This window comes from Olea europaea, unplaced genomic scaffold (genome assembly GCF_002742605.1).
Source record: "Olea europaea var. sylvestris unplaced genomic scaffold, O_europaea_v1 scaffold759, whole genome shotgun sequence".
NCBI lineage: Eukaryota > Viridiplantae > Streptophyta > Magnoliopsida > Lamiales > Oleaceae > Olea > Olea europaea.
In genome coordinates, this window is record NW_019266002.1 from 233376 (window position 1) to 257252 (window position 23877).

The window sequence follows — 23877 nt, forward strand, 5'->3', positions numbered from 1 at the left end:
AAACTAGAAAAAAAAGAAAAAAAATCTAAATTAAAATAGAAATTACTTGGTAATAATATTAGTAAAAATCAAATTAACAATTCCCGACAACGGCGCCAAAAACTTGCCACGTGTTTTATGCAATGTGATTTATACCGCAAGTATACAGTGTCAAGTTTTGTAATATAGTTTTGAAGTAAAAGTGTCAAACCCACAAGGATTGTAATTTAATTTCTACCAAATACTATAATTGGGTAGCTTCTATTTCATCTAGACGAATGGAATTTGAAATCAATATTGTTAACTAATCTGACGATGATTTTGGTGATGACTTTAAGGGATGCAAATTATACGAATAAATCAAGATGGAAAAACCTAGGGAATGATTTCACCTAACTATCAATTACAATTCATTTATGTCTAGTTATTTTAATCAATTTTTCATGTTTAAAAGCAAGAATCCTAATATATTTCTCAGCCCCTCTCTCGAGCTCCGACTATAAATTAATCTTAAATTTCAATTCCAATATCTCAATTCCAAATCAAAATCAAGAATTTATTGAAGTCTCGATTTTTTTATGGAGTAAGCTTCATAGATTCTATATTTTCTACTAAAACACATAAAACCTATGTTGTGTCAATCCTATGATCATGCCTGAATTTGATCCATTTGACATCTTTCTTCATCCAATTGACTCTTAACACTCTTGGATCTTTTTCGTGAGATTCGACACAACTTTTGAATATTTGTACTTTAGTCCCCAAACTGTGAATTTCTTACAATTTGGCATTTTTCCCAATTTCGCCAACTTTTGCTTATTTTATTCAATTTCATCAACTTATATCACAACATCAAAACATACATTAAAATGTTCTAAAGCACTCTTCATGGTATCAAAATAATGAATTAAGTGGTACAAATATAATGATTATCGAGCATTCATCGGTCGCTAATGAATAGTCTTTTTTATCCAAGAGAGACAAGGATATCCTTGGAAAAGGATACCGTATGACATCTCGTTAGTCAATAAGTTTTTATGACAAAGGGTGTGTTATTGTTAGTGGATCCACGATCCAATGCTGGGGTGTGCTTGAAGTTTTTTGGTATATGTAGTGATGTTAATGAGTCGAGCCGAATTGGCTCGCGAGCTAAAACTCGAGCCTCGTGTTTGGCTCGAGTAAAATGATCCAAACTTTTTTGAAAGCCTGAGCTGAGCTGAGCTTTTACCTGGTCAAGAAATCTAGGCTCGGCCCTAAAGTTTAGGCCTTAGAGCCGAGCAGGCTCAATTTCTTTTATATATAATTAAATGGTAGCATCGTGCTGCTTTTTTTTAATAGGCAGCAACATGTTGCCTTTAACCCTTCTTTGTTATAAGGTCCGTGAGCTCGAGCCTGCAAACCACACGGGCCGACTTTAGGTTTTTTCGGGTTGTGTAACGGGCGGTTCGAATCGATGAGTCTGATTGCCATCCTTAGGTGTATGAAAAATTCTGTATAATTGTACAAAATTTTCAAATAGTTGAATATTTTTCCATTTATTAGCACGTGATATTTCTTCAATTTTGGAGTTTTTAAGTTAACTTTGTTACTTCATACATTTTATCTGTTGTGTGTTTCAAATAAACTCTCTAAATAAGGATACCATAAATAAATCTAAAAGGGATTTGCCCTTTGAAATTATCAAGGTTTCGACCCGATTAATATCTAGAAAAGGATGAATAGGTGTATAAGATATTGCAAGCTCTTGATTAGAAACAATAAACAGGACAGCACTTCTCATGTTAGGTCCTTAATTAATCATGTCAGTCCCTTGATTGAAATGATAAGTTACTTGAATAAGATAACCCCTTCTTCTTAGAAGAATCGCGTTAAAAATAGTAAACTCTTCGATCAAAGTGATGTAGTGAATTACGATGTTGCTCTTAAAGGTAAAAGCTTTTATTTTTCTCATTTAATTGGTCTCTTGGTGCATGCATTTGCAAATCACTAATGTTAATCAAACAGGGTTGCTGACACGATTTTTATAGTCTTGTCAAATACTCTTGTTTGGGTAACACATCTCTTTTGCAAATTCATTGTGTCTACATATTCATGCGTCCACTCTAATTATTTTTTATCTCATTTTTTTGCAGTTTCTTTTTAAAATAAAATAAAAAAGAAAAAGATTTTTTTATGACAACACTTTAAAGTGATTGAACATGTTATTTTGTGATTGAGTACTAGTAAAACAAATGGACATGAATAAAGTTTTCATTGACTTAATTTAGAATTTGTTTGAAGTACTTGATATAAGTTTTCGTATGCATCATCTGCTCTATACACACTGAGTTCTTGCGAGTGAGTCTAGACCAAATGCAACACTTCTAAAATTTTAGGGTCAAAATGCAAATCACTCGAAAATCAAAGGGCACATGTAGTTCATTCAACTCAAGTTAATGCCGCGTACATATAAAAGTGAAAAGGAAAGAAATGGAAAACAATCAAATACAGTGCGGACAACCGAGTCCCAATTTCCAGGACAGATCTCTCCATTTTTCTCTCCAATTCTCGCCCGGTATGGATTTTCAACTTACCAATTAGTCCATTTTTCTTCTGCTCTGAATCATGGATATAATTATTGTAATAATTCTGGAAAATAAATACCAAGTATCCAGCAATCTACAGTGATTTTTCTGAATCATTTTCGATTGATGTAATGTTTGAAGGACGGAATTTTTTGACGTTTTGTTGACTGTAAGAAATTTTTAAATTCTTAAAGATCCCTTTGGGTTTGAATGATTTTCAGAATATTTTGGGGGGAGACACATCAAATTTGGAGTTTGCTTTTTCGAGAAGAAAACCACTGATTCAATATCTGGGCGTTTTAATTGATTATTAGGTAAATCGCAGAACTCAAAAGGGAGATTAGAAAATTTTCTGTATGTTTTATGTGTTTTGGTAGTGCAAATCGATATAGCATACATGGTTATTATAAATCTCGAATTTATTTGCTATTCACTTGATAGACGAGAAATAAGCTACGTTTTTTTACCATGTAACAATTCTTCTTTTTAACTTGTGTGGGTGGAATATTGGTGATATAGAGGCTTATATGCCCACACACATATAATATGTTCATTTATTTGAGTTTTAGTTCGTTTTTTTTTTAGATTGTTCTGTATAATATGCCAGTATAACTTCTTTCTTGTTTGGGTTTTCTCTTTCAAATTCTCTTATTCATGTCCTATTGTAGAAATGTATGATAATCTTGGAGCACAACCTGGGGTGCGGTTACCATCATCGAACACACAGCCAAATCCGTTTGGGGATACATTCTATGGTGCTAGTTCTGGATTTATTAGAGGTGGACTGGGTGCTTACGGAGAGAAAATCTTAGGATCCAGCTCTGAATACGTGCAAAGCAATGTAAGAGCTCACAGGGCTTGTGATTTGAAATTACGGTGTAGTTTTGAAGGGTGTTGGATAACTTCCAGTGTTCAACTTTGTATAGCTTTGATAATGCTGATAAATGTGATCTTGTTTTTTTATTATTTATGCCTCGCGGAGTTGGAATTTTATTATAATATTTCCTCCTTCTTTTTTGTTTATTTGAATAACAGATTAGCAGGTATTTCTCTGACCCTCAATACTATTTCCAAGTGAACGACCATTATGTAAGGAATAAATTGAAGGTTGTTCTTTTCCCATTCCTTCACAGGGTAAGAATTTCTTCCTCCACATATTTACCTTGTACTTGTTCTGCTCCATTTCGGAAGCAATTCTATCGTTTCATTGATTTATTCAGGGCCATTGGACAAGAATCACTGAGCCTGTGAGTGGTAGGCTCTCCTACAAGCCCCCAATTTATGATATCAATGCTCCAGATTTGTACATTCCATTCATGGCATTTGGTACCTATGTTGTCCTTGCTGGCTTGTTATTGGGTTTTCATGGAAAGTAAGTCAGTCAAGCCATCTCATTTTTCTTTTCTATAGACTGTTATCGTTCTTTGTGAAGTAAACCTCTTGCTTTATAGCTTGGAGAGAATACGAGTAGTGTAGTTGAGAAATGAATTCAAAATATCTAGATTTGATGTATTCCTCTTTCGTAGGGCCATCTTGAAATGGCCACCTTGGTGTCGTAGATAATAAGAATATTATCCTGCCTTCCCATCTCTTTCTGCCTATGTCAGTCTGTCCTATTGTCGAGTATTCACGGAAAGTAAATTTGGACAAGCTACCCTCAATTTCTATTGTTGGTATTCTTAACAGTTCCTCCTATCTTCCCCTGAAGCCAGGTTCCTTTTCATGAGAAAATGCACAGCATACTTTAAAATCGAGTTGATTCATCAGTGTTTTGGCTATTCCAAACTTCACTTGGAAGTTTCAAATTTTATTGAGAAGACAAATGCACATTTTTTAATATCTTTTGCTTGTAGGTGAATACTCACCGATGAAACTATGCCCTCGTTTGGCTCCCATTCTCTTTTTCTCTCTTGTTTTCAACCATACAATCTTCCATAAAATAATATTACACGTGAATTGAAAACTTTTCATTCTTTTTCAACCACACATTTGTTAAAAAACCACTATTTTTACCATTAAATTTTGAAAAGAATGGGGGCCAAATAGGGGCTATATTTAACATTATTGCCTTATGCTACTATATCAAACTTCTTGTTAAACAAGGTTAAAGAATTATAATTTTTGTGCCACCAGGGGTGGTACTACATTTTTTTTCCTTTTCTCGCTCTCTTTTTCTCTAATGGTTGGTTCAGCATTTAATTTGCCATACTAAAACGTTTACAAGTTATATAAAATAAATGGGAATAATTCCTCAATGCCGCCCGTCCCCGTCCCTGTCCCCATTCCCCATTCCCATCCTCATCCCCATCTCCATCTAGGAGTGGGCGGTTTGATATAAAATCAAACCAACCCAACCCAATTAAATATTGGAACCCAACCCAACTCAACCGAATCAAGTCTCGGTCGGGTTGGGTTGATCGGTTTGCACAAAGTGTAATAAAATATACTCAAATAAAACCGATACGTCATCCAAATAAGATTAATATTTAATAAAGGTACAACCATCCAAATAAATATTCACCCAACTACAACATACAGTTTACCAATGTCATATTAACAAGGCTTTGCAGTCATTGTGCAACTAGTTATTATAAGGATAGTTATAATAAGATTATTATAAGTATTATAATCTACATGCTCAGATTGGCATAAGTTACATGTTCATGGAAAGGTACAACATTCTTGACCAAAATGCCCCCTTCATCCTCCAAAACTCCTTCCAATAGATCAAAAGGTTAGCCGTTGCCTTTTGGTACTTCCCTTTGTGGTACCATGATCTCTACGTAATTTTTCCATCTCAAGTTGCTGTATCCTCCTCAAAATCCCTTCCACCTGTTGAACTGGTATCTACCTAGGAATTCTTGATTGCTGCATTACCACGATAAATTTAGATTGATGGCTGCTCTAATTCCAAAATTGAAGAGGAAACAAGCTTAAACCAACAAATGATAGAAAATAATGAAGAAATAAAGGGACAATAGCAGAGATCGAAGTAAATACTAGAGAATTAGCGCTTTAGACTTAAATCACAACAAATTAAAATTTCTGTACTAGAGAATAAAGTTCTTCAATCAATGTTTTTGTTGAATTTTCACCTATACCTAGGCTTTAGAAACCTAAGACTTCAGAACAATTCTAACTAGGAAACTTGTATCAATAGGAAAGTCCAAAACCCAACGTAACTCGAAAAGTTAAACCTGTAGGAAAATTCTAGAACCTACTATAATTAGGAAGTTTAAATCAGTAGAAACTTATTCTAGCTAAAACTTAAAAGAAAAGGAACAAACAAATTTAATGTGTCAAAACTAATCCAAGAAGGATTAGGGAAAAAATCCTACCCTACATAGCTTCATGAACAATACATAATTTCTTCAGATAGGATTTTGAAGATGGTTTGCAACTGTACCTTCAGATGACCAAGAGCATTTTGGGCTCTTTGGTCAGCCGTGGATGCTTCGAAATCAACATAGAAAAGATATGGGAAATACCTGGAAGAATGTGATGTCTGATTAGAAATAAATGCTTGCAAAGTAATAAAATAGCCAGATGTTTAGAGATGTGATTGGTAATCAAGCGTCTATTGGAACCAAGTATGTGTCTACTATAACAAAATGCAGTACACTCATATGTAGACATGTTTTTGCGACTTCATTTACAAGATTAATAACAAAAGATCAACAGTTTGGTGAGCATTTACTTGGGAAATCCATTGGTACCGTCATCAAGTGTTGGCAAAGTTTGCTTCTGCAGTGGACGGCTTTCAATCTACATAGGCAGAAAATTAACACTGAATTTGAGACATGGACAATAATTGACCAGAGACGATGCTTGCAGGATCAAAGGAAAGAAAAACTCACCTTTGTAAGGTTAATATTCCTCATGGCGAAAACGGCAAGTGCTTTGAAAAGCATCCCTGGACCTTCCTCGAGTGAGAAGACTATACTTGTCTGATAAATGAATAATATGACAAATAACTAGTTGCACAATGATTGCAAAGAGGGTTGTAGTTACACAATGACTGCAACTAAATATCCAAATAAAATCGATACGTCATCCAAATAAGATTAATATTATAAGAATTTTAACAAGGCTAGAGACATAAATTTTACTTACAAACAGCAGGAATAACAAAACCAAGCTCAATTACATTAATATATAGCAAAAGTAATTCTGTAATACTAGAGCTCTGCAGTATTAAGTGTCCTGTTAGCATAAAAACTGTAAGTCAGTTCTACAAAGATAAAAAAACTGATGGAAACATACAAATCATGAAATTATTGTCAGATTAATATGGCTACCTCAAAAGTGAAAACATGTAAAATGAATGAATCATTTAGCATTGGACCCTTGGTCATCTTCAGTTGAATTTGAATTCATTGATTCTAAAAGTTCATCCATTTGGTTGTAATGCTCAACATCTTCCATACAAAAACCATCCAAGTTCGGAGAAGCTTTCAACCAATTTTGAGTGCATACTAAGACCTCGACCATTCTAGGACTCAAGGAACTACGAAAAGGATCAAGTATCCTTCCTCCAGTACTAAATGCACTTTCTGATGCAACAGTTGAAACTTGAATAGCCAACACATCTTTGGCCAAATTCGACAAGACACCATACTTATTTCCGTTCACCTTCCACCAATCTAGAACTTCAAAATCCTTATTCTCTATGCTTTCACGAGCATCCAATAAGTATCGTTCAACATCACTTTTTATCTCAACCTTATCCTTAATTGCTTGTTTTTCCATAAATCTAGAAAGACGAGCATCACTCATAGAAGAACATCCTTTATAAGTATTGATAGAACTTGAAGACTCCTCAGTTGATGCTTGACTACTTCCATGAATACCTTCATGACTCACATACCACTCATAAATAGCCATCAAATTTGCTTTCAAAGATTTCATCATGTTACTAACAACTTCCCAATCCATATATAGATCATTCAAACAATATTCAACATAATCCATTTTGTATCTTGGATCAAGAATAGTAGCAAAAAGCAATAATTGATTCACATTTTCCATTTTACCCCAATACTTATCAAACTTCTTCTTCATGTTAGTTGCCATTTCACCCAACGAAAAATTTCCACTTTATATCCATTCATCCAATTCGATTACAAGATTACAAATTTCATGAAGATAAGCACAAGCACTCACTTGCAATGAAGCACTAAACTTCAAAGTCATGTTGAAGAAATTTTTAAGAAATTTAACAAACACGGATGCGCTTTCCCAATCTAAATTTGACGGAAGTCCACCCCTTTTTCTACCACTATAATCTTCTTGAAAGTAATGCAAATACTGATCATCCTCTTCTTCTAACCTATCGAAAGTTTTTTCAAATTTCAATGCCGTTTCCAACATCAAATAGGTAGAATTCCACCTAGTTGGAACATCCAAAAACACAATAGACTTGCAATCAATTTTCTCTTTTCTTGCACACTCCTTCAATTTTTCATACCTAGAGGGAAAAGATTTCACATATTTGATTGCATTGCGAATATTCACAATAGAGTCATGTGCTTCCCTTAACCCTTCACTAACAATCAAATTGATGATGTGTGCACAACATCTCAAGTGCAAATATTTCCTATCTAGAATACATCCACTACTACCCCAAGAAACTACCTTTCGCCTAAGATAAGAAATGGCTGTGTCATTGGAGCTTGCATTATCAACAGTGATTGCAAAAATTTTCTCTACCCCCCAATCATGCAAACAAGACTCAATCATTTTTCCAATTGTTTCTCCCTTATGATTTGGAACAACACAAAAACTCAAAATACGCTTATTAAGCGTCCAATCAAGATCAATGTAGTGTGCTGTAAGAGACATGTAATTAACATTCTGAATAGAAGTCCAAGTATCAGTTGTAATGGAAATCCTTTGACGATGAAAAGAAAAGGCATCTTTCAATTTCAATTTTTCATCTAAATACAACTGATAAATATCTCTAACAAGAGTCCTACGAGATGGAGCCTTAAATTGAGGACATGCTACACTACAAAAGAGCCTAAAACCACGAGCTTCAACAAACTTAAAAGGTAATTCATCCAAAACTATTATTGTAGCACATGCAACTCTACACTCTTCTTTGCTTCGACCAACAGCAATAAGATTGCTACTTCCACCCTCTTTCTTGTTCTCAAATGATAATGTTTTTTGCTTCTTATCCACTAATCTACCAAGATATTTCTTATATTGATTTGTCAAATGATTACTCAATGTACTAGTACCACACTTCTTAGTACCACAAGCATAATCTACTCCACAATAATTACACTTGCACCTAACATCTGGATCATCCCTTGAGCCCAATAGAGCGAAGTGATCCGAAACATAAGAAGCTAATCTATTAGGTTTTCGTTTACCTAATGTTGATGGTGCACGTGGAGGAAGACCAAATTGCAAATTTATGTCATTTGATTGAGCTTGTGTGCCACGTTCTTCACATACATCCATATCTACCAACATATTCCACAAAAATTATGAATACACCAAATACATCTATTTAATTACAATTATTAAAGCACTACAAGAAAGGAAGAATATTGCACCTGAGTCCATTACTTAAGGACAATGCAAGTCATTCTGACTCCAATTTCCAAAAGATCCACAATTACAGAGACTGAAGAAGGTCTAGCTGCTTCTCTAAAATACTGTAAGAAAGAAGCAATTCCAATTTTACTTAATATACTATTAAAAAAGGAGATGCTTGCTGAAACAAAATCAATATTAAACCTACATTTTCGTTTGTATAAATCATGCTGGGAAGTGTACATAAATAGTTTGAATTATAGATAGATAGATGTGAGTAGTAGATAAGTGGACTAATTAATGGCGAAATGAATTCTGCCATATATTTCCGATTAGTTATGTCACAAATTAAGGGACCACTTGAGGAAAATGGTGCAAACTAAAATGAGCCGCCATATTTTGTGCATCTTTTAGCAACTCCTCTCTACTCCCACCCGAACCAAATTTCAGACACAACCTCAGCAAAAACACTTCATGCAAGACAATCCTAGCTAATGCCCCAATCCCACACCTCGTGTTCATCTGATTCCAAACATCATCACTCAAAATGGGGAAAAAAGCCCTCAAATCTTCCCTATTTGTACAACTCCCTCCACCTCGGTCAACAGTCCAAACCCTAACCAAATCCTCAAAACACAGCACTGATTTATCAATATCAACAATTCCATTTGCATAATCATCGACCCCACAGTATACCATAATATAGCTAACCATTTTCTCTACCAAATCTCCAACCTCCATTCTCAAACTAAACCCATGTTTCAAAAAATCATACAAAAAATTATACAGCTCGTATACAACAGGTGCAAGCAGCACAATTTTTTTCGATGCGCTACTCAAGTTAGAACACGAAATTAGTAAATTCAACAGGTCACTAGCTACAAGAATTCGAGTGGAAGGATTGTGGTTCATGGTGTGTGTGAGTTTGTGATTGTGGTTGGTTGTGTGCTAAAAAGGTAAAAATGACAAGAAAGTTGGTTATTGACCTTTGTTGAGCCGGCGACAACTGAAAAATGTAGCTCTCCGACGATTTTGAGAGAAAATGACGGGAGATACCGAGAGAAATTAGGGCTTGGGTCTTGCGGCTGTGATTGTGGTGAAGAAGTAAAGTGAAATTTTAGGTTTCTTTTCCTTTTATAGTAGGTCATTTTTTTCACTTAATTTTGCGGGTTGAGTCGGTTTGGGTTCTTTCGGTTTTTTTGGTTTAACCCACCACCCGACCCAAACCGACCCAACATCATAACCCATTACCCGAAACCCGCCAAAAACACAAAAAAAGCGACCCAAACCAATCGGTTTGGGTCGGTTCGGGTGGTTTTCGTGGGTTGGCTTGGGTTTTTCCCACCCCTATCCCCATCCCCATTCCCGTTTCAACGTTTTCCTTTACCTCACCATCTCTGAATTCTGAATGTAGTATGCTTCCTACCTTCTCTCTCTACATTTACCCACTGTCAAATGTTAAAAAAGCTCTGGTGTCTTTTCTATTGCTTCCCAGGTTTAGCCCAGAAGCTCTGAACTGGCTGTTCGCCAAGGGCTTGGTAGGCTGGTGTTTGCAAGTTATCCTTCTGAAAGCAACATTGTTTACATTGGGTAGTGGCAAGGCGCCTTTGCTTGATATGGTGGCATACGCTGGATACACTTTCACGGGACTGTCTCTGGCTATCTTGGGGAAGATTGTCTGGAACTATTCGTACTACTTTCTGATGCCGTGGACGTGCCTTTGTATGGGGATTTTCTTGGTGAAGACAATGAAGAGAGTTCTTTTTGCTGAAGTGAGGAGTTATGATTCGAGCAGGCATCATTATCTTCTATTGCTCATCGCCTTGGCACAGTTCCCACTATTCATATGGCTGGGAAACATTAGTCTCAACTGGCTTTTTTGAGATGCATGCCTTCAAGAAGTTGTTGTGAATAGTTCATCTGTGTAATGACAGTAAAGATTTTTTTCCAGGCGATTTTATTAATAGATTGTTTGATCTCTTGGGTTCTTGCTTGATATTACGGATTGAGGGCTAAGGGCATGTTCGATTTTTTTTCCCCTCCTCAAAGACTGTTTAATTCGTGGATTGAACCATTAGTAAGAAAATGAAGTAAAATCTTATACGTTGGATCTTTGGTCCTGTTTAGTAGCAAGCACTAATTGATGAACATTTCTGACCATTCGTAGTTAATTTTAACAAGTAACTTCTTTTTTTTCTTCCTCTCTTTTTCTTCATTTTGAATCTTGAGACATATTGTCTGTACACTGAAGTTAACTCTCGTGAGGGGTCTGTACCCCCGTGTACAAATAGAAAAATCCTTGAATCTTAAAGGATTTTATTTTGGCAAGGACAATTTTATTTTGCTCTTGATATAGGTATTAATTATAGTATTAATTCCCTCCTACTTTATCATTATGAGAACTTCTAATTTACCACTCTTTCTAAAATTGGATCTCTAAATTTTAATTTGTCTCGATAGGTGTGAGGAGTTAATTTCAAAACCAAAATAAAGTTCAGTGACTCAATTATGACAAATTAAAGTTTTGTATTCAATTGAAATAATTTTCTAAGTTGAGTGATTTGAGCTTAAAACTTCATCAATTCCAAGTGTATTCTCCTATTTTAACACCTGTAATTCGGAGAAATTGACAAGGCATCGATTAAAAAAAAAAAAATACGAATTTTTTTGAATAAGCTTTGGAGGGAATTTGAAAACCCACCCAAACAACCCTGCAAACAACATAGCCAAATTATATGCAATTTCAGATCTTAAAAGTTAGTCAGTTTTCTGCTAAATATAAAGCAGTGTGTTCATAGGAATACAGGATACGGATACCAAGGCTCTATACGTCTACATTTGTGTCGTGCTCCATCTCCACAATGTAATTTCTTATTATAGTATTGCTCAGTAATATGAATGTTTGATATGCAGTATTAGATCGTCCGTGACTATATAATTAACAGAATATGAATACTCATTTCATGGGGAAGATAGTCTAATGTGCCGTACATAGTCCGATTGCGGTTAATCGTGTGCCACATAGAAACACTAGGAAACATTAGTAAATTGATTTTGTGCTACATTTTTTTTTTTCAAAAATAAGCACAACTGGAAAATGGAAACGCATCTACATATATATGGTATGATCAGAAGATACTCCAGTTTGAAATCTATATGTATATGCTCTTGTGTGATAATTACAAGCGTACGATAGGAATCGAAAGAGTCTGAATTATCATTCCCACGACAATTTTCTATCTAACTATTGGCTTAACTATACCTAACTTCTATTTGAATAAAAACATTTCAAAGTGATTTTAATTATGATTCTAATAATTATTAATCTTTGAAAACAACTCAAATGTGCCGGAAAAATAATTTTGAGTTTTTTTACTAATGTATGAAAAGTGGTAGAATTCACGAATTCAACATAGTTACTCTCTTAATCTTAATCACCGAACTTTGACAATAATCTATTGAGTTCAAATAAATCATATTCAATTAAGTCAACTTCTTCAAACATAGCTCTATTTTTCTCCATTTAAATATATGTTTGTGTCCCTCGTGTCTCTCTTGTGCCTATCCACTAAGAGGGATAAAAAAAAGGTCTGGTCTTCCTCAGTATTCATCTAATCTATAAAGACAGTAAGAGCCCTTTACAAAATTTCTCTTAAGCCAATGATCCAATCAGAGAAATAATTGGAACAAGCGTATCGAACTTCTGTTTTTATGGCGTCAAATTTCTCTTTATGATATTCTATTATGTGGTATAAAATCCCCTTAATATGTATGTCCTACAATCGGTCTTTGTATAGACCACAAACCACCTTGAAAATCGTGCCACCAAAAGGACCAATATACCCTACATATTATTTGTATACAAAACCTAAAATTCTCGGTCGGGCCATAGTGAGGCTACAATTCGAACCACGACAAAACCAAGAGTAATTAATTGTCGCAATTAGCCCCAACTTGCCTACTGCGGTTGTATCACAACGTTGGTAAAGTGTAAATCTATTTTTTTTTTTTTTAATTCAAATTTCAATTTTTACTATGTGGTCTAAATATATAATTCAACTATATCAATGAAATAATGGCCAGTTACTTCAAACATAAAGAATAATACTAATAACCATTCACTTTTAAAAGCATCCAAATTGGTCTTGAAACTCCATAATCATTCAAAATTGATCCTTCTCAATTTTCAAAAGTGTGACAAAATAAAATTAGAGCCGTACATTCTACAACCAAATGTTCGAACATCAAATTTTGATTTTGAAAAGAAAATGAAGGTGAAATTTGAGTTTTAGAAGTTAGATGTATAACTTTGAGAGTATATACAGATGAGAAGACAAGCAGAGAAGGAGGAAAAAAAAAAAAGGAATAGACAAAAAATAGTTATTTGAGCCAATGAGGTTGTAATCTAAATTTTTGTTCATTATGAATTATCGAGTGCTCTAAATGGTGTAAGCTGTGAGCAGATTGCGCAAATCAGTTCCCAAACTTTAGATAAATTAAATTTCACTCACAAAACTTATGACTTTCCTTCAATTGCTCTCTTAATGCTTCATATCAATCCTATGTAATCAAGTTAGTCTTCAGTTATTTGGAACCAACTCAAATTATGGTCAAAATCCTCCTTTTTGCTCTAGTATCTCCAAATATGGATTTAAAGTATGAAGACAAAACTTACGTCAAAATAAGTAGAAATTCGCTCAATTTGTATGTGTGTGTGTCTATATATATATATACAAAGTGCTTATGGAATCTACAAGACAGACTTCTACAAATGATACAAAATAAAATTAGTCTTACATTCTACAAACAAATGTTCGAACATCAAATTTTGATTTTGAAAAGAAAATGAAGGTGAAAATTGAGTTTTATAGGTTAGATGTATAACTTTGAGAGTATATACAGATGAGAAGACAAGTAGCAAAGGAGGAAAAAAATAAAAAAAAATAAAATAAATCAATAGACAAAAAAAATTTAGTTGAGCCAATGAGGTTGTAATCTAAATTTTTGTTCATTATGAATTATCGAGTGCTCTAAATGGTGTAAGCTGTGAGCAGATTGCAAAAGGTCGAGTGTGATGTTGTAGTATGTTCCAAAGGTTAGGCTGTTCGTCCATTAAAGCTATTTGTGAGCTGGTCAAAATATCTTGATACAGTTCGATCTATATTCGATGTAGACTTTAGAACATAAAGAAGATCTTTCTCTAATATGAGATGATAGGGAAAGACGCATCTATGGTATACCAATTATTGAGCCCAAGTAAAATGCTACATATCCAAGTGTGAAATGTAATCTCAAACTTCACAAGTCTACATGTAAAAATGTGTTTCTTATTAATAATGTTTATTTAACTATTTCATGACTATTAAATAAATAAAATAATGCACACCAAACTACTACAATCATAAATACTATAATTAATTAACAATTCCTACGACTACACAATTTCCCAATTTTCAAAAATTAGACAATAAAAAATTGAAAGCACAGTACCCATTTTCAGGTAAATGGCCCAATGAACCATCCACACTAATTTAGTGCCTAAATCCACATTATTTATTAGGTCCAAAAAAAATAAAAATTTATTATTTTTTAATTTAAAAAGACGCTAGCCTTAATGGGGGCGGTCAAAAAATAAATTTAAGGCAATTTTTTACGCTTTGTTCGTATGCATGAACATACTTTCACACCTTTTAGAACATTGAAATTATGTGTTTCGGCATCCAAACATTAAAAATTGAGTTAATATTAACAAATACACTACACCAAAAATTGCTTTTTGCAGCGGTCAAAAAAGTTGCCATTGATCTTTTGCAAATTCGGGCGCATGTTGCAGGCTTTGATGTTGCCGTAGAGTGGAAGGTTTTCACAACGTTCAATGCGTGTTGTCTTAAGTTTTTGGCAACGTTCAATGCATGTTGTCTTAAGGTCTTTCATAACGTTCAATGCGTATAGTCTTAAGGTCTTTTGCAAAGTTCAATACGTATTGTCTCAAGGTTTTAGCAATGTTCAATGCGTGTTGTCTTAAGATATTTCGCAACGTTAAGTGCATGTTGTCTAAGGTTTTTTACAATGTTCACTGCGTGTTATCTTCAGGTTTTTGCAACGTTCAATGCGTGTTATCTTAAGTTTTTTGCCACATTTATTGCGTGTTGTCGTTTCTTTAATTTCACTTACGTTTTTATGGCGTCAAATCTCTCTTTATGATATTCTATTATGTGGTATAAAATCCCCTTAATATATGTATGTCCTACAATCGGTCTTTGTATAGACCACAAACCACCTTCAAAATCGTGCCACCAAAAGGACCAATATACCCTACATATTATTTGTATACAAAACCTAAAATTCTCGGTCGGGCCATAGTGAGGCTACAATTCGAACCACGACAAAACCAAGAGTAATTAATTGTCGCAATTAGCCCCAACTTGCCTACTGCGGTTGTATCACAACGTTGGTAAAGTGTAAATCTATTTTTTTTTTTTTTAATTCAAATTTCAATTTTTACTATGTGGTCTAAATATATAATTCAACTATATCAATGAAATAATGGCCAGTTACTTCAAACATAAAGAATAATACTAATAACCATTCACTTTTAAAAGCATCCAAATTGGTCTTGAAACTCCATAATCATTCAAAATTGATCCTTCTCAATTTTCAAAAGTGTGCAAATCAGTTCCCAAACTTTAGATAAATTAAATTTCACTCACAAAACTTATGACTTTCCTTCAATTGCTCTCTTAATGCTTCATATCAATCCTATGTAATCAAGTTAGTCTTCAGTTATTTGGAACCAACTCAAATTATGGTCAAAATCCTCCTTTTTGCTCTAGTATCTCCAAATATGGATTTAAAGTATGAAGACAAAACTTACGTCAAAATAAGTAGAAATTCGCTCAATTTGTATGTGTGTGTGTCTATATATATATATACAAAGTGCTTATGGAATCTACAAGACAGACTTCTACAAATGATACAAAATAAAATTAGTCTTACATTCTACAAACAAATGTTCGAACATCAAATTTTGATTTTGAAAAGAAAATGAAGGTGAAAATTGAGTTTTATAGGTTAGATGTATAACTTTGAGAGTATATACAGATGAGAAGACAAGTAGCAAAGGAGGAAAAAAATAAAAAAAAATAAAATAAATCAATAGACAAAAAAAATTTAGTTGAGCCAATGAGGTTGTAATCTAAATTTTTGTTCATTATGAATTATCGAGTGCTCTAAATGGTGTAAGCTGTGAGCAGATTGCAAAAGGTCGAGTGTGATGTTGTAGTATGTTCCAAAGGTTAGGCTGTTCGTCCATTAAAGCTATTTGTGAGCTGGTCAAAATATCTTGATACAGTTCGATCCATATTCGATGTAGACTTTAGAACATAAAGAAGATCTTTCTCTAATATGAGATGATAGGGAAAGACGCATCTATGGTATACCGATTATTGAGCCCAAGTAAAATGCTACATATCCAAGTGTGAAATGTAATCTCAAACTTCACAAGTCTACATGTAAAAATGTGTTTCTTATTAATAATGTTTATTTAACTATTTCATGACTATTAAATAAATAAAATAATGCACACCAAACTACTACAATCATAAATACTATAATTAATTAACAATTCCTACGACTACACAATTTCCCAATTTTCAAAAATTAGACAATAAAAAATTGAAAGCACAGTACCCATTTTCAGGTAAATGGCCCAATGAACCATCCACACTAATTTAGTGCCTAAATCCACATTATTTATTAGGTCCAAAAAAAATAAAAATTTATTATTTTTTAATTTAAAAAGACGCTAGCCTTAATGGGGGCGGTCAAAAAAAAAAAATTTTACGGCATTTTTTCACGCTTTGTTCGTATGCATGAACAGACTTTCACACCTTTTAGAACATTGAAATTATGTGTTTCCGCATCCAAACATTAAAAATTGAGTTAATATCAACAAATACACTACACCAAAAATTGCTTTTTGCAGCGGTAAAAAAAGTTGCCATTGATCTTTCGCAGATTCGGGCGCATGTTGCAGGCTTTGATGTTGCCGTAGAGTGGAAGGTTTTCACAACGTTCAATGCGTGTTGTCTTAAGTTTTTGGCAACGTTCAATGCATGTTGTCTTAAGGTCTTTCATAACGTTCAATGCGTATAGTCTTAAGGTCTTTTGCAAAGTTCAATACGTATTGTCTCAAGGTTTTAGCAATGTTCAATGCGTGTTGTCTTAAGATATTTCGCAACGTTAAGTGCATGTTGTCTAAGGTTTTTTACAATGTTCACTGCGTGTTATCTTCAGGTTTTTGCAACGTTCAATGCGTGTTATCTTAAGTATTGGTACCTCCTCCTCTTGCTCATGCATAAAATTTTAAACTGTCGACAGCATAACTTAAAAAATTATCTTCAAAATATGTCAAATGCAGGAAATTTAAGATCCTGCTAATTAATTAATTTAATTACTGCCCACATTTCCATATAAGAAAACCCATAAACTATAACAGTATAACCGCTCAAATGCAAATTCAGGAAGTATAAAGCAATTTCTTTCCAAGCCCAGACAGCGTTGACAAGAACTTGAAGTACAAAACAAAAATATAAAAATGAAATTTCATAAAGACAACGATAGTAGTACAATTAGTCTTGAAATGTTATCATAATTATTCTTTATATCATCGGCCATTCTAGTTGTATCAATGTTCTTTTTTGCATTTTAACTCGACCGCTTTTTAATTAATAGCGAGCTATCAGTTCTCAAACAACAGCAAAACATGGATTATCAGTTTGAAATTGAAGTTGAAAGTTCAAATACCAATGCCAACGTACGAATCTGACTGTTTATCAAAGTAAGTTTTTGAATTTTGTTTTTCACTTCATGAGTTGAGCAAACTAAATACATGTGTATATTTTTATTTATTTTTCTAAACAAATGCAAATACTTTCATTAGCTTTCTTTCAAGTAGCAGTGGTACAATTTCACATCTTATATTCTAGAAAATGGAGACTTCAATTCTTGATTTACTAACCATGGCTTTTCTCTCAGTTCCAAGTATTATCTCCATAAGATATGACATCCCTACTCAGCGCGTATTTTTGTCTAAAGCGCGACTTTTTAATCCTCACATTGAAGAGAAAAATAGAGATGGCAAAAATGCTATTTATTATCGTTGTGTACAAAAATGCTATTTTAGATAAATACTATCCACAAGCATGCATCTACTAAATTGGATGAAGGTAATGTAAATTGTAATAAATCTATAGTAAGACGACATCTTAACCATATTCACATCACAGGCATAGCAATGATTTTGTTTTAAATTTCTCTTTGTCAAGCAAACAAGCAATTTAATTTGAAAATACATCAAAAACCGCCCCCAACCCGAGCGTTTACACTCCTCATGCGGTCATGCTAGCAACATTTTTGGAAAAACCTTCCTCAGTGACACCGAAAAGCATTAACATAAAAAGAATGATACATATGACCATATTGAACGTGGACAAAGAAAAATAGTTGTCATAAGAGCATATTTGAGATTCTATGCTGCATTGAAACTGAAGACCGTGTCACACAATTCCCTTTGTTCCGTGTAGGCTAATAACCGACAATGTCATATCAGTTTTTGAGCTTCTGCATTTGATGGGGAAAAGAACAAATGTACGTAAATGGGTTTATGATACTCAAACTAGACATCATCAAAACTTACGAACAGGTTGAATGGTCCTTCTTAAGCACTATATATGATGAATGAGATTATGTATTATATATCTACAGCCACATTCTCATTCTGCGTTAATTATCGCCCAGCAGAGGTCTCAGACATGGTTGTCCATTATCTCCATACCTATTTCTATTATGTGCTGAGGGATAATTCTCCCTATTCAGCAGGCTGAATTTCAGGTTTCTCTCATGGGCACAGGATCGAGGATAAGTCAGCTATTCTTCGCAGATGACTCACTTCTGTTCTTCTGAGCTACACTGTTTGACTTCCTTACTATATATACTATCCTCGAAACCTATGGCAATGCATCGATTTTGATAAGTCCATGGTATTTTTGAATTTTGTTTTTCACTTCATGAGTTGAGCAAACTAAATACATGTGTATATTTTTATTTATTTTTCTAAACAAATGCAAATACTTTCATTGGCTTTCTTTCAAGTAGCAGTGGTACAATTTCACATCTTATATTCTAGAAAATGGAGACTTCAATTCTTGATTTACTAACCATGGCTTTTCTCTCAGTTCCAAGTATTATCTCCATAAGATATGACATCCCTACTCAGCGCGTATTTTTGTCTAAAGCGCGACTTTTTAATCCTCACATTGAAGAGAAAAATAGAGATGGCAAAAATGCTATTTATTATCGTTGTGTACAAAAATGCTATTTTAGATAAATACTATCCACAAGCATGCATCTACTAAATTGGATGAAGGTAATGTAAATTGTAATAAATCTATAGTAAGACGACATCTTAACCATATTCACATCACAGGCATAGCAATGATTTTGTTTTAAATTTCTCTTTGTCAAGCAAACAAGCAATTTAATTTGAAAATACATCAAAAACCGCCCCCAACCTGAGTGTTTACACTCCTCATGTGGTCATGCTAGCAACATTTTTTGAAAAACCTTCCTCAGTGACACCAAAAAGCATTAACATAAAACGAAGAAGAGCAAAATTTTTGCTCTGCTGTATAATGCTAAAATTATGCCAAATTTTACTTCTATGAATGAAGAGCAAATTTTTTCTATGTACAATGCTAAAATAATGGGGAAAAGAACAAATGTACGTAAATGGGTTTATGATACTCAAACTAGACATCATCAAAACTTACGAACAGGTTGAATGGTCCTTCTTAAGCACTATATATGATGAATGAGATTATGTATTATATATCTACAGCCACATTCTCATTCTGCGTTAATTATCGCCCAGCAGAGGTCTCAGACATGGTTGTCCATTATCTCCATACCTATTTCTATTATGTGCTGAGGGATAATTCTCCCTTATTCAGCAGGCTGAATTTCAGGTTTCTCTCATGGGCACAGGATCGAGGATAAGTCAGCTATTCTTCGCAGATGACTCACTTCTGTTCTTCTGAGCTACACTGTTTGACTTCCTTACTATATATACTATCCTCGAAACCTATGGCAATGCATCGATTTTGATAAGTCCATGGTTACTTTTAGCCTTAATGTGAGTTCTCCTGATAGGAGTTTATTGCAGGACTGAATAATAGTGTTGCACATAATATATATTTGGGCTTCCATCTGTGGTGGATCGGAATAAAACCCAAAGTTTTACTGCAACAAAAGATAAGCTCTGAAACAAGGTTAGAGGTGTTAAAAAGTTCTAAGAGTAATTTGTAATCTTCATCTAGTCCAAATCCAAATTGGAAACTTCAACAACAAAAGAAGATTCAAAGAGTTCAAATCCAAATTGAACACTTCAACTAACAAAGGCTTTATTCATTGAATGGTCAAAGGATAAGATTTTCAATTCAAGTTGTATACTGAACTTATGCAAGCTGGAAATTAACATAGACGACAATCAATTCATATTCTGACGTTCTGCAATTTGGAAATTACATCAGGCAGCAGCCATTTGACACTTATAATGTTCAAACACAGCTACAAATGCATATATTCCAACTGTAAATGATGATGAAAAAACAGTTTTTACCTATTTGTAATTGTATAGAATTAGTAAGACTAGTTTACTCAATGTTTTCTATAAATAGAGAGGATTTCATCTAGTGTGATGTATGTAGAAGAAGTGAGAAAAACCTCTCAAAAAAATAGAGAAAGAGTGTGCTGTAGCAACTCCTTTGTAATTCCTCAAATTTCATAAGAAAAATTTCATATTTCTGTTATCTATTTCCGTCTACACCCAACAAGAGGTTGGAAGTATGGATTATTTTCAGCAGGCGGAAGATAGAGGTGCTGATAAAAGAAGTCCTGCTAGCAGTGCCTTCTTGTGTTGTGAACATGTTTAAAATGTTAAAAGTTCTAAATTAATTTGTAATCTTTAAAGAATTCAAATCCAATTCAACGACTTTGAAGATTCAAAAAATGGTCAAATGGATAAGATTTACAGTTCAATTTATATACTTGATTTGAATATTCAAAGATGCAATCTAGAACTTTGAAAATCAGTTATAGCTGACAGCGGCATTGAACATTCTGGAGAATATACATGCTGTGAATAAAGATGAAGACAGCTGCAAGTAGGTATAAACTATAGATGTTATCTTCTTGTTATGGTAGATAATTCTTCGGATTAGATTACTTCTTTTTCTCTATAGAAGGAAGACATGTATCTAACATTGATGAGATAAGAGAAGCGTAAAAAATCTCCGGAAAAAAATAGAGAAATGAGTATACTGGAACAACTCATTTGTAAAACTCTCAAATTCCATAAATAGAATCTTCTATTTTTCATAACCACTTTTCTACAATGGTATGAGAGCATACGAAAGAAAATAAAAACCATAACCAACCAAAGCCAAAACACAAAACAAAATCAGATTCAAAAACCGACCATAGGAGCAAAAATTTAATTCCAATAGTCAACCAAAGCCTATTGAAGGTATGCACCTGAAGTTGTTTGTAATTTCAGCAACAATTAAACTTTATTCACTACCACGAGAAGTGAATTAAAGTGCTGATTTTCTAAATTGCAGCCCATTATCTTAAGCAGCGGATTTTATTTCTTTCAACAAAAACAGATTAGTGTACAGTACCAATCTTTGAAGGTGAACGTTATGAATATTGGAGCAAGCAAATGCAAACATACTTGCTTTCTCTCTTTGGATTTATGGGATGTCATTGAAAATGCAGAGGTAGTAGAAGATTCGTCCAAAGATGATGAAGAAGACCCGAAGTTACAAAAGCAATATAAAAAGAAAGATGCAATGGCGTTTGCGATATATTCGACAAGGAATTGGAAACTCAAATTTTCCCCATATTTTTTGTGTTAAAAAAGCCAAAGATGTATAAAAAATTTTAAATCAAGAATTTTAAGGCTATGAGATAACCATCGCCTTGAAACTTAAATCTTTATGAAAGGATTTTGACAATCTAAAAATGGAGAACGATAAACCATCCAAGATTTCTCTTCTCGAGTTTCAGAGATATTAAATCAAATAAAAGGATGTGGAGATAACATCAATGACAAAAGAGTTGTCGAAAAAGTTCTAAGGAGCCTCCCTCCGAAGTTCGACCATGCAGCCGCTATTGAAGAATTAAAAGATTTGTCAAAAATGACTGTACGAATTGACCGGACCTCTTCTTGCACATGGACAAAAACTATGCCATGAACCAGGTCCCTCATTTTCAAGTTGTGGTGGGGTTCATTGGATGGTCAGAAGAAGATGGTGTGGGTAAAGGGAGCAACCTGTGCAAACCAAAGGGAATGGAGGGCCTCGAATTCAGAGACCTACGACTATTCAACCAATCCCTGGTATCAAGATATGCATGGCGTCTGTTGACTGACGACAAGAGCTTGGGAGCATAGATTCTAAAATGGAAGTATTTCAGATCCAGTGATTTTATGTCAGCCAGGGACAAACCTGGTTCATCATCTCTGAAGAGTGGAGAGGGACTACGCTGGAGAGTGGGAAATGGCACTTCCATTCAGGTCTTGGCTGACCCTTGGCTGCCTAGCTAGGCTGGACTCCTTTCCGCCGGTTTCGGCTCCCCTTGGGAATGTAGAGGTTGGGATGACACGTTGATGAGTGACAATTATATGCAAGTGCATACGGAGCTGATAAAATCCATCCCCCTAAGCCTCACCGACCGACCAGAAATATTAATTTATCACTACGAGGCGAAGGGGGATTATTCTGTGAAGAGTGCGTATCACCTTCTACCGCGTGGATTTCGAAGTGATGATGGGACGAGTAGGGTTTCCGGCGGTGGTGGAAGGAGTTGTGGGGTTTAGGCTTGCCACCCATAATCAAATATTTCTATGGCCACCGGTGCAAACCTTACGCAAGGTTCCCGTATCCCCGACATGTCCGAATCAAACACTCAAAATTTCTTCACTTGTTCGGCAACGTGAGAGTCTGGAAGTTGGCAGGATTTGCAGATCAGATATGGTTAAATTTGGAGCGGGTGGATGACTCCATTATAAACATATTTCACCACATTAATCGGTTGGAGTTCACCATCTTTCCTGCCATCATCTGGGCTATATGGGGAGATAGAAATTAAGTTGTTCATGGCCGCGTATATGTTTTGCTGAGGCTAATGGACTTTGGGTTGGTATTGCAGAATGTGATTCACAGAGTGGTTCATTACATTCGGTCCTCCGTTTGGTTGCCATCTGCTTTAATGTTGTAATGAATAATTCTATTTGCAGTCATTCACTGTCGCAATCGTCCTATGTGACATACATGTAACGATTAATGATTTAATATATTAGGCAAGAAAAAACTACCACATCAATACATCAAATCACAAATCTTCATGTACAATGCCACGTAGGGTGACTACTGTAATAAGCGACTATGAATAGCATTATTATTTTGCAATATCACTGATGAAATAAGTAGATATTGGTACATGTCAGTTTATCCTCAAGAGGGAATTAGTGAGATCCATAGTCTTGCCTCATTTGCTTTTTTTTTTTTGATAACCCAGGTGTCCCAACTTAGCCGGACTAAATCCTGGACCTCTAGCCCCCGGTCCCTCAGTGACTAGTGGAGGTAAATCGCAGGTTGTGCCCTTGTTGATTCCCAGGTTCCCACATGGCTTTTACTCCTTCCCCAAAGGGACCCTCCTCCATGATTATTAC

At 34.5% G+C, this 23877-nt stretch overlaps 1 protein-coding gene across 3 annotated transcripts; it reads left to right on the forward strand.

Moving 5' to 3' along the window:
* The first annotated feature begins 2433 nt into the window (after positions 1-2433).
* LOC111391136 (protein YIF1B-like) lies at positions 2434-11198 on the forward strand. Of its 3 annotated transcripts, none has more exons than XM_023016283.1 (6): positions 2458-2533; positions 2765-2857; positions 3212-3384; positions 3579-3677; positions 3764-3915; positions 10582-11198. In XM_023016283.1, exons 3-6 carry the CDS (start codon positions 3214-3216, stop codon positions 10967-10969), a joined length of 810 nt encoding a protein of 269 aa, XP_022872051.1. In that variant the 5' UTR covers positions 2458-2533; positions 2765-2857; positions 3212-3213; the 3' UTR covers positions 10970-11198. The 3 variants fall into 3 exon arrangements, with proteins under 3 accessions (XP_022872049.1, XP_022872051.1, XP_022872052.1); XM_023016284.1 differs by having other exon boundaries at positions 2469-2533; positions 2738-2857; XM_023016281.1 differs by lacking the exon at positions 2765-2857 and having other exon boundaries at positions 2434-2533.
* Positions 11199-23877: the final 12679 nt, after the last annotated feature.